General features: G+C 40.2%; 1 protein-coding gene across 1 annotated transcript in view; it reads right to left on the reverse strand.

Moving 5' to 3' along the window:
* cenpe (centromere protein E) overlaps positions 1–12,449 on the reverse strand; it is a 189,853-nt gene that overhangs the window by 83,431 nt on the left and 93,973 nt on the right. The window contains exons 20-25 of the mRNA XM_078570164.1: positions 9,299–9,427; positions 8,895–9,002; positions 5,775–5,952; positions 2,563–2,717; positions 1,835–2,038; positions 924–1,101 (exon numbers count right to left, since the gene is read on the reverse strand). Coding sequence (XP_078426290.1) covers positions 924–1,101; positions 1,835–2,038; positions 2,563–2,717; positions 5,775–5,952; positions 8,895–9,002; positions 9,299–9,427 — 952 coding nt within the window. The remainder of the gene's footprint in view (positions 1–923; positions 1,102–1,834; positions 2,039–2,562; positions 2,718–5,774; positions 5,953–8,894; positions 9,003–9,298; positions 9,428–12,449) is intronic.

A 12,449-nucleotide genomic window follows, 5' to 3' on the forward strand; every position in this document is an offset into this window, starting at 1 on the left:
GTCTGCTCGCCGACCTGCCAATGGCCAATTAATTGACAGGCTAATTATGATTGTTAAAGACCCTACTCGTCCAACCTTAAGGCTGGCGGGCAGGCCAGGAGCCCCAGTGGGCTCCTGATTATACATGAAACTTCATCCACTGGCGGAATGAGGTTTCATGTCCGTTTTTAAAAAGTTTCACATGAGGGGGACATGTTAATAATTTTAATATTTTTCTATTTTTAGAGTTTTTTTTTTAACCTGTTACTAATCTCCCTGAGACAGCACTTGGTCTCAGGGAGCAGTGAGCTCTTTCGCATGCATGCGCGAAAGAGCGCACTTTGACAGGTGGGGAATCCACCCCCCCCCTCCCCCGGCACATGCGCTTCCTGTTGGGCAGGCCGCTGGGTGGGCCTTAATTGGCCCGCCCACTCAAAATGGCGGCGGGACCTGTTTCGATGGCGGAGTTCAGCTGCCCGCCTGCCCACCAAGGGCAAAATTCTGCCCATTAAGTTTCAACCAGTAATTATTGCTGCAGGACCATAACACATGTCCACTATAGGTTCACACTAGAGTAAAGATACTAAAACCGTTAAGTATTTCTCTCATGGGGCGTGGACCTGCAGAGGCACAAACATGGACCTGCCACAGTGATCCAGAGCCAAAAGGTATGTAGGCTGGCAACAGCCAATGACTCAGCAACTAGCACAACACCTTCCATTGGCACTCAAGCTGGCAACCTTCCTGGCTTTAGCCAACTCCATACTTATTGTGGTCAAATGGCGATGATAAGCTTCTAATGTGTGAAATGAAAAGAATTTCAAACTATTAGTTTTACTTTATTAAATATTCTGTGTAATGACTTAGTTTAAAGGAAGGTAGAATTTTAAAAGTAACATTTGTAAGTTAGCCTAGAGTTCAGATGAAAAATGTCTTAATCTCACCAATTTCCTTCTGCTTCTCAAGCTCCTGCTTTAGTTGCTGTTCTTGCTCTTTAACTTGCCTTTCTTTGTCTTCAAGATCATGTTGAAATTGCGCACATTTAGTCTTCTCTTCTTCAAACTTTGAGGAGTACAGGTCTAATTCCTTTTTAAGATTCTCCACCCTACACTGCATTTCATTCTGTAGAAAGCATATGGAAGCAGAGTGCTAATGAATCAAGCAATTCATTTAAGTCCCTAAAGAAAATGCTGTGGAACAAATAACTGCCTGTGATGTTTCACATACCCTGCCCATTCGTAATATGACATGAACAGCATTAATGTTACCATATTAATATGAATTTAGCATTAACCCCTTAAAATAAGTGTTGACTGATCTTTCATTTGTGAAACATAGCACTACAATTGGTATTTTGAACTAAATCATATAATATTTAGAATTCACTGAAATAATCTCTCGCATTCCTATGATTTTCATGGGCAAAAAGCTGTCAACTATAATCAATTTTCATACCTTAGCTTATATGACTACTGGACGAAAGGAAATTGCAGCATCTAGCCTCAGTTTAAGAAACTGAGCAACAATTTAGCCATAAAAGGATCTATACCATTTGACAACAGAGTTTTCAAAACAGAGATGAGGGAAGAAAGCAAGGTAATAATGGAATGCCTTTTGTATTAGAATTTTGCTTAATTATAGTGGTAAACATTTATTGTTTGAGGCCATTTCCTCTGCATCGGGATAGCTTTGTTGAAACAATTTCTTAAAAATTCTGGAAAGAATGCAAGAGACTTCCTGCTGATGAGAAAATATCACTTAATATTCTTTTTGAGCTTTAAAACACATCAGGATTAATCTTCATAGATTAATAATCCAACCATCAAACAACTAGAACTAACATTTCTTTTTCTACCTGTTGTTCAGTTGTCAAATTTTCCTGATGATCCCTCTCAGATTGGAAGCTGGCAAGTATTTCCTGGAGTTTGTTCCTATCTTGGGCAATGTTCAACATTTCTCCGCGCAAATTCTCAAATTGTTCAACATTCTCTTCTCTGCATGCCAACAAATTATCACGTTCGGAAGTGACACCATTTAGTTCTTCTGTTAGCTTTAGAACCTAGGTTCAAATTCAAGGCAATGACCATTAACTTGCACTGAACAAAAACGCACTGGCACTTTGCTACTCTACTTCCACAAAAATCATATTCAAAACTGTCTAGTTTCATTTGCAATCATTGCTAGCTTCATGCACGAGTTCACAGCCTCAACCTGCCCGAACACAGTCAACTATGCAGCGTCCATCCCTTTATTCCATTAGTAACAGGGGTTTTATTCACCACGCCTCTGCTTTGAGATTCTCCTCCCAAACCCTTTCGCCTCAACTCTTCCGTAATTTCAAGGGTCTCAAAATTTACCTTTTCCTTGTGGATTTCGTCACGTACTCTAAATTCTCTTCTGAGTTGACCTTCTCTCCCACATATGTTATTTTGCTTTTCTAAGAAGCATTATTGTAATAATAACATAAACCTTCATTTTAGGTATAATTTATTTCCCGATGGTATACAGGATAAGCCCATAGTAATATAAATAAAAGGCATAAAAGTCAAGCATTTTCTAAAGTACTCATTGCACCTTCATTACCTGTTTTGCCAATTCATCTACTTTTTCAGGCAATGATTTATATTGAGATAAAAGGGATGCTTCCTCCTGCAGTCTAGTTTTTTCTTTTTCTGCTTTTTCCAACTGTTGTTTAAGATCAACCATGTTCTTTTCCAAATGAATACGATCCAATAAATCTAGGTTTATCAAAAGAAGGTAAGTATTAAAATGCTGACTGACATCTTCAAAGTACAAGTGTAAAAAGTTAAGATCCTCATATACACATGAATTTCAACATTAGCAATGGACTTCTTCCCTCAAAATAATTTTAACGTGCGATCACCTATCAGTAAGTATTACCCCCCTCCCTGCCCAATCCCCTGAAGTTTTAGATTATGGCTTAATCTCGTCTCAGCTGGTTTTTATTTTGACCTTCAGTTTTAGTATTTCACCTTTACTGAGCTAACGTAAATATCCAGATAGTGCTAATACCAATCTCAAATTGGGGGAGGGTAGAGGTGGAGGGGGCAAGAAAACAAGATAAGGAAAATTACAACAATTCCCGTTTTAATCATGGGAATCCAGCGAAGTAGTTTTCAGGGAGTAGAGTCTTTATAATTCCCATACTCAATGTTTCTTTAAACTATGCAGTGCAATCACGAAGCTACCACTCAAGCTGTTCACAAGCTGCCCCCTTTAAGATAGTGTGCAGATGTGGTCACTGAAAAACATTTAAGGTTACTGTGCATCAAAATAAACAGGTCACGCACAAAGAAAATTTGGAGGCACCTCTGCCCATTCCCCCAAACCTTTTGACTCAGATTAGTCCTACTTCTTCTGACTACACTGAGTGAGTTTGCAGATTCTCCAAAACATGGCATAACATTTTTTAAAAAACATAAGATCTGGTGACAGTCAATACTGGACTGTATCAACTCTCCAAGCCAGCATTCGCAAACATCAAAAATACTCTAGTAAATAAAAGGCTCAAGTTTCACTTCTCTAAACAATACAGGTTATTGTTGGGAATAAAAAATATGTACTCCGATAGATGGGCTCAAACAGTGAGGAAGTGCTGAATTCTAAAAAGAATTTTGAGGAGGAGTTGGTAGTTTCGTTAGAACAGAATGGTGTGGTCTACGTTCTATCATTACATGTGTGTTATCTTTGAAAGGCTCACCGCGCCTTTTTTTGGGCTTACTTCTTTTGCAAGTTTGTCTTGTGCTGCCCTGAAGGATTTGACAAGATTTTCAATAATAAAGGAAGTTGAGCTTACTTGCACTTCTCAGCAAAAGTGAAACACATTTAGCGAGCCCATTTTATAACCATGGTAAAGAACTCAACTGAACTCTGCCGATGCAAAGATGAAATAGACTCTTGCATATTAATAGGTATAGAGTATTTTTTTCGCTAAAGAGTTTGAATGTAATGATTCTTCAATTGCTATTTTGAGCGGCTTCAGTTACACAGCAATAGAGAGAAGCTCAGCCTTACAGGAGTTCTTCAAACTTTTAATGAAGGGGAACAGAGGTGAAGAGTTGAAATAGAAGCGTTCTTGCTAATTTAGCACCCGAATTGCCCCTCCATGGGCAAAATAGCAATGCTCCAACTTAGTGAAGGAAGTTTATCAAAACCCATACAATATGTGCGCATTTTCAAGGTACTCTACACAAGAGTTGGGGCAAGAACATGGTATGCGCAAAAGAATGATCAAGTTTTTGGTTTACAATGATGGTTTCAAAGATAGCTGTCTCCTTAATGACTAAGCAAAATACATACTACAACCAGTTGTGAAGTAAAATGCTTCACAATTGATTTAATAACGTTCTTCAGTAATCAGAACAGGACATTGATTCCTCTTAATAACCTAAGTTTTAAGGGTAGCTGCACAACTTTCTTTGGGGAAATTAAGTCCAACAGCGAGGACAACAGAGAATTTTATGTTTTATTGTGCAGGTGCTCAGTTATATCGGTATTGAGCAAAAAGGCCTGTGAAATCTTATTTTTGTAGCAAAGCTAGTACCTTCAATGCAGCCATCTGGTGTATCACAGACCTGCACATCAAGCTTTTGGTTTCTTATATACTAAATCCCCATAATGCATTTCACACCCAGTTTGGGCAATGCAACAGTTGTGCTCACAAGGACATACCATACACATCACTGACTCAGCCAAGAAAGTACACAAGAAGATAGGAAACAGACTTTCTTGAATGACAACACAAATTAAAATCTAGCTGGCTACTTGCATAAAAAAACATGGGTGGGGGGGCGGTGGGAGGGGAAAAGAGATATTCAGGGGACCCATTTCATCAGGCAGCAGGAGCCCATTGCCCATCTGAGAGAACTAATCCAGGGCTAACCACTTTCAGCACTCAGCGGCAGGACTTTCGCAGGGCCAAGCCAGAAGTGAGAGTTTGGTGGGGTGAGTGGACAGGCCACCAGTGGGCCATTTGTATTAGTTCAGGAGCACTTAGTTCCTGTACCTTCTGGTCCCAAGAATTTTGATCTACATGCTTGGGTGCCCTGCAGCTGCTCCTTTAAGCCTAACCACTCAAGCCTCGTGCCGAAGAGCAAATATGGCATGCCTGCCCGTTGGTACACAAAAATGACGCTACGGTCTTACGAGTGGCGTAGGGTCCTAATTTAAATATTGAAAGGCGGCCCATGTTTGCTTCACGCAGGAAGGCTGGCCCACTGAAGTCCACTTGATAACAGTCAAACTGACCTCATGCATGCAATGTCGGGAGGTGCAAATCACCCTCCAATTTTTTTTCTAAGATTTTATACCATAAAGAGGCTAACAAGCTTTATTCATGCTAGTAATGAAATATAAAAGTCAGTCTGATTATATGCAAGGCAGTAATTTTACATTTGACTTATTCTCCGAAATATAAGGAGGCAAACTTCTTTATCATCAAGAGAAGGCGCCACCACAGAAACGGTACCACAACAGAAAAAGGAGGAACCAGACAGTAAAGCTTCCTCATTCCAGTTAGCCTTGAGGCAATAATTAGAGAAGGAAAAGAACTACCAGTGCAAAGGTCAAGGTATATTTTCCAGAGGTGGGAATTTGGGAAAGGAAAGATGTATTCAACTTCTGACACTGTCTTTTTGAAAAATGAAATACAGAACTATAAACCAAAAAAATTAATTTAGTTAACCTGAGCTGGATTCAAATCCAGGCTAAAGATGATTAATGACAATATACAATGTGGTCCTTAAATGTGAAACAGTATATTACAGTAACAATACCTTTAGGGACTTTTCCATCCATAAGTGACATTAGCTTGGTATTTTCATTGAAAGCAGACTTTAATTCTTTCTGCAAATCAGATTGCATTTCTTTGTAGCGTGACCGCTCAGTATCTAGCTGGCTGCTGTACAATCGCATGTCCTTTTCCATTTGTTGATAGCCCACCCTCATTTTATCCTCCAGTTCATAAGAAAATTTAAAAAAAAAGCAACCTTAGAATAAAATGCTTTTATTAACCCAACATTATTCAAATAGTTCAGAAGTATAACAATGTCAGCAATTTTGATTTTTCAGCCCTTTAGAATTCAATTGCAAAGGATGCAGTCATCATTTTGTGTATTTTGCCCAATGAAAAGCATTTTGCAATCTTTTTAATATAAAGGAATTTGCTTTTATGATGGTAGCATAAGTTGTGCATCAAGCATATGGTAAATATAAGGCTACTTAATAAGATAAGAGCCCATGGTGTTGGGGTAGTATATTAGCATGGATAGAGGATTGGCTAACTACCAGAAGACAGAGTTGGGATAAGGGGGACATTTTAAGGATGGCAACCTGTAACTAGTGGAGTGCCACAGGGATCAGTGCTGGGGCCACAATTATTTACAATATATATTAATGACTTGGATGAGGGGAGTGAATGTACTATCGCCAAGTTTGCGGATGATGCAAAAATAGGTGGGAAGGCAAGCAGTGAGGATGACACAGAGTCTACAGAGGGATATAGACAGGTTAAGTGTCTGGGCAAAAATTTGAATATAATGTGGGAAAATGTGAGGTTATGCACTTTGGCAGAAAGAATAGGAGAGCTGAATATTATTTAAAAGGAGAAAGACTGCAGAAAGCTGCAGCACAGAGGGATTTGGGGGTCCTTGTGCATGAATCTCAAAAAGCTAGCACACAAGTTCAACAGTTAATAGGAAAGGCAAATGGAATGTTAGCCTTTATTCCAAAAGGAATGGAGTATAAAAATAGGGAAGTCTTGCTAAAACTATACAAGGCACTAGTTAGACCACACCTGAAATACTGTGAACAGTTTTGGTCCCCTTATCTAAGGAAAGATGTACTGGCATTGGAGGCAGTCCAGAGAAGGTTCACTAGGTTGATCCCAGGTATGGAGGGATTTTCTTGTGGGGAGAGGTTAAGTAGGTTGGGCCTGCACTCATTGGAGTATAGAAGAATGAGAGGCAACCTTATTGATACATATAAGATTCTTATGAGGCTTGCAGAGTAGATGCTAAGAGGTTGTTTTCTCTTGTGGGAGAGTCTAGGACAAGAGGGCATGACCTCAGAGTAAGGGGATGCCCATTTAAGACAGATGATGAGTAATTTCTCCTCAGAGGGTAGTTGATCTGTGGAATTCTGTACCACAGAGGTCTGTAGAGGCTGGGTCATTAAGTATATTCAAGGCTGAGATAGACAGATTTTTAATCAGTAAGGGAGTCAAAGGTTATGGGGGAAAGGCAGGAAAGTGGAGTTGAGGTCAGCCACGGTCTCATTGAATGGTGGAGTAGACTCGATGGGCTAAATGGCCTACTTCTGCTCCTACGTCTTATGGTCTTAAATAGCCAACTCAAATCTTTACAAAATTGCTTTATGGTTTTCCCTCTTTTTGGGTGGGTACGAAGCATGGCTACACACAAAAAGCATCCGAAAGTCTTATTCTGTATCAATCTGCTCATTTTTTGATGGCTGTCTTTTTTTTAAAGCATCATGCCTCGAATAGGTCTGAGGATATGTTGGTGGTGCGTGTCCCTCTGCAATGGGCATTACACAAATGTGACAAAAGACTGCCACGTAAGTATATTTTAAATTATTTAATCTGCAATTTAGATTACTGACCCATACCCAATGGAACAATAGGATCTTATGGTCAATGCATCACTGCTGATTGTTAGAAGTCCTCCAATGGAAAAGCCCCCTTGTTGGTCCGTGGCACAGCCGGACACTGAAAAGTTCACTGAACTATTTATTTATATCTTCTTCCAAAATGGATGTGGTAACAGTATTCATGTTAGATGTGCAGATTGCACAAAGCACTCAGTGTGATCTAATCAGTACAGTTTAGATGACCCAATTAGCACATTCTCAGCATTGCAACATAATTTAACAACAATTGCCTCTCACTCGGTAGGAATACACCCGATAATCTACTGCAGTCAACAGCAACTAAGAATTAATCTGGGACTTCAGTGACTTTATACAATTTTACTCTTGCTATACCAGGAAAAACGCATGATGAAACCCAAGGTGTAATGCAATGAGGCACCCGAATCTACTAGGTTTTAGCAATTTCCAGAGCAGCAGCTCTGCCCCAGGAACACACAGTCTCAATTAGGTACTTCAGGCTTTGCATTGAAGTCATCAAACAAGCTAATGAAAGGATGTAGTAGAGCCATAGAATCAAGTAGAAAATATTTTCATATCATTTAAAAATAACCACAAGGACAGTATAACTAGTACTCAATAATACCTAGGGTAACTGCAATACCATGTACAAAAAAAATTTAAAAACGGCACTGTAATGTGACTTTGCTGATAGTGTTTGAAATCTTTTTTAAAAAAATGTCATGCTCACTTGCACTCATTGCCCAGACTCCTTTCATTTTCCTCCCTTCACAAAAGATTTGTGCAAGCACTTCCTTCCCAGTTATCCTTGCTATGTTTCTTTTCACCACATTCCATTTCTCTGCTCCTAATATTTATCCTCATATGCCCTTTCATTTCCTTATTACTTTACACATTCACTCCTTACCCTTCACTTTCTTTTACTTCTTCTCCTCCCTCTCACTCACTCATTCTCCTTACTTATTCCTATATCACCATGCCTAAATACTTATCTAATTTCGTCACCTTTCACTTCCCTTAGTTTGCTACACACTGGTTTTATACTGTGGCAGAGTTCAGACTGTGTGAGGCAGGCAAAAGATATCACCTGGGCAAAATCTTAGCATCCATCAGTACATCTGAGGCATAGTCTGTCTACTCTTTCCTGCCTTGCCCACTGAAAAATTTTGGAACTCTGCCAATCAAGTCCAACGTAAATGAATAGCATCAATCACTGCAAGATGGATTACTATACAAGTAATTATTGAAGTTGCACTGAAAGCTAATACTACCATTTCTTCCTTAAGCTCCAGATTTTCACTTCTGATAAAGGAAGACTCTTTCTTTGCATCACGAGTTACAACTTCTGCATCATTCAGTGATTGCTGCAACTGTTGGATCTGGAATGCAAATCATCAGAAAATACAATTGGAAAAAGCAAATATAAATCCATATATAATGCATATATATCCATTTGTAATCGAAAGAAAAGATATGCAAAATGCTAGAACCACCCTTAAACTCTGAAATAGAATTTATATTAATTTACAAAGCTTTGTCATGATTCTTGGCAAAGCCCAAATCAAACAGCTAAAATTCTTCTATCTTCCTTGGCCAAAGAATGTCTCAAGGACTTAATAAATCAAATGAAAATTATGTTAAATGATGATACTACAAATCAATACTCCACCCTTACCTGTACCATTAACATCTCAAGATTTGCCTTGCCGTCTGATACCTCTTTAAGTCGTTCCAACCGTTGTTGAAGGTCGAGGAGATTTTGTTCCTGTTCTTTTAACCTCTTAGTTTTAGTCTTTAGTTCTACCTGTTAAGAAATTAAAATTCCCACTATAGTGTCTGCTTGATATAATCCGGCACTACTGAGATCTATCAACCCATCTTTAACCTCCCTTTTCTTTACAAAGTAGTTGAATGTGTTGTAGCCTTGCAAATTCATGCGCATCTTTTCCAGAACTCCTTGTTTGAATTACTAATGGGTTTTTACTCTGCCACAATGTTGAAACTGCTCTTATCAAAGTTAAAAATGACATCTTATGTGATCGTGACAAAGGAACGCTATTCCTTCTCGCCCTTCTCTACTTGTCTGCAGCCTCGATACAGTTGACCACATCAGCCTCCTCTAAAGCTTCTCTACCATTGTCGAGCTTGGTGGGGCTGCACTCACCTGGTTCCATTCTTAACTAGTTAATCACAGCTGGAGAATTATCTGAAATGATATATCTTCTTGGTGCCTCTGGCATCCCCCAATGCCCCTCAGTGACATCATCTGAAAACACATCAGTTTACACTGATATCATCCAGCTCCAACTCACCACTACCCCTCTCAAGTCCTCCAATGACTCCAGATTGCTTGTATGACATCCAATACTGGATGAGCATAAGTTTCCTCTAATTTTTTATTAGGAAAGGTCAAAGTTGTCGTCTTTGGTCCCCAATGCAAACTCTGCTACCTAGCCAACTCGATTCCTCTCCCTGGCAATTGTCTGAGGCTGAACCAGACTGTTTGCAACCTTGATGTCATACCTAAGCCCAAGGCAACCTCTGATCACATATCTGCTCATTTCCAGCTCCATAACATCTCCCGAATCCATCCTGCCTCAGCTCATCTGCTGCCAAAACCCTCATTCATGCATTTGTAATCTCTAGGCTTGACTATTCTGATACACTCCGGTTGGCCTCCCGCATTCTACCCTTTGTAAACTTGAGGTATCCAAAACTTTGCTGCCCATGCCCTAGCTCGCGCCAAATCACCCCTGTGCTTGCTAACTTATTTTGCCTGTCAGTGAAACAACACCTAGGATGACAATTTTCAAATTGAGTTTTCAAATTTGTTATGGCCTTGCACCTCCCCATCTCTAATCTCCTCCAGCCAAAACCAACTTCTCTAAAGTACCTCTAACTTTTGTTTGCTGTGCATGGCTAGCTTGTTGCCCTGTGGGGCTCTTTAAAGATCATGCGCAGCCGTGAACGCAGGCATCTTAAAGGGAACGTTGATCGTGTGTGGCCAGTCCATTCACTATGCAGTACATTCTTGATTACTGCATGGTGGCACAGCTTAGAGGGAACATTGTCCACAATCCTTCACGGTATCTACACTCCTTTAACTTTGGCATCTTGAGCATCCCTGATTTTCTCACTCTAACCATCAGTGGCTACGCGCTCATGCACCCGGGCCATAAACAATGGGATTTCCTCTGCCTCTCTAACCTGCTTTCCTCCTTTATGATATTCTTTAAAACTGAACAAAGTTTGGCTACTTGCCTTAATCTCTCCTTATTCATCTCAATGCCATAGCTTGTTTTCTAACATCCCTGTGAAATATCCTGGCATGTTTTAATACATTAAAGGAGCTATATAAATGCAAATTGAAAAGCAGAACACTGTGGATGCTAGATATCTGAAACAGAAACAGAAAATACTGGAAATACTCAGGTTAGGCAGCATCTATAGACAGTGAAAAAAAACAGTTAATGTTTCAGGTCTGTGACCTTTCATCAGAACTGCGAGAAGTTAGAGGTGAAATAGGTTTTGTGCAAGGGGCAAGTGGGAAAAAGACAAAAGGTCGGTCTGGGATAGAGAGGAAGACAGGCGGGATTGAATGACAGAAGAGTACAGGGCCGAAGGGAATTTTGATGGGACAAGAAAATGTGTGTCTAGAACAAGTGTGCTGCTGACATGCAAAAAAAAAAGGAAGCAAAATGAGGCTTCATGAGTCTGTCTCAAGCTGGCAAAGAGCCGAATCGCCATTGTCATCAATACATACGCCCCAGCTCGAACTGACAACAAAACCAAGGAAGATTTCTATGCCAAATTTGACCAAGCTCTCTGTTGGGTTCCAAAGGAGGACAGGCTTATACTTCCTGGAGGCTTCAATGCCACGGTTAGCAGAGATTCCAAACCCTGGAATAGAACTATTAGCAGGGAAGGAATTGGAAATGTCAACAGTATTCATCTCCTTAGCAAAAGCACAGAACATGGACTTGTAACCACAAAATATCCTCTTCCGCCAGAAGAACAAGTACATAACATCATGACAACACCCATGGTCCAAGCATTTGTGCCTGATCGACTACTTCATCATCCATGTCTGGAATCGCAAAGATGCCCGCACAACCAGAGCAATGACAGGGGCTGATGACTGCTGGAGCAATCACCAGCTTATTTGTTCAATTATGTCCATCAAGCTGGCTCCCAAACAATGGGTGCAATAGAAATGATGCCGATGAAAGATCAGTGTCGAAGCTCTGAAGGATTCAATCAAAAGAGACCGATCCAACAATGCCTTAGGGATAAACATTCGAACTTCAATCAAGAACAGAAGAAGAGTGTCCGCAGTGCTTGGGATGTCCTTAAGTCTAATATGATCAATGGCTGCAAAGAGACACTTGGATTTTCTGTCAGGAAACATCGGGATTGATTTGATCAAAATGATCAAAGAGCAAGATTCTCTGTGCCTGGAAGAGACTCCAAGCAAAAGAAATGCACTCACCAACAAGTAAAGGGCGAGGTACAAAAGTCCACCTGAGACATGAAGAACATGAGGTGGGCGGGCAAGGCAAAGGAAATTCAATATCCCGCTGAAATGAATAATACCTGTGGTTTCTTCACTGCCATAAAAACCATTTATGGCCCAAGTACTCAAGGAACAGCTCCTCTGAGACCCAAGGAAAGGGGAAATCTGGTCAAGGAGAACGAAACTATCAATGCCTGGAGGGAGCATTTAAGACCGTTTCAATCAAGAATCAACTGATGAGTGTTTTCAACTCCATCCCTCAACACCCAGTTAGAGATGAGCTTGGAACCCCAAAGCCATCACTCAAAAGAAC

This window comes from Cetorhinus maximus, chromosome 2, assembly GCF_964194155.1.
Source record: "Cetorhinus maximus chromosome 2, sCetMax3.hap1.1, whole genome shotgun sequence".
NCBI classification, from domain to species: domain Eukaryota; kingdom Metazoa; phylum Chordata; class Chondrichthyes; order Lamniformes; family Cetorhinidae; genus Cetorhinus; species Cetorhinus maximus.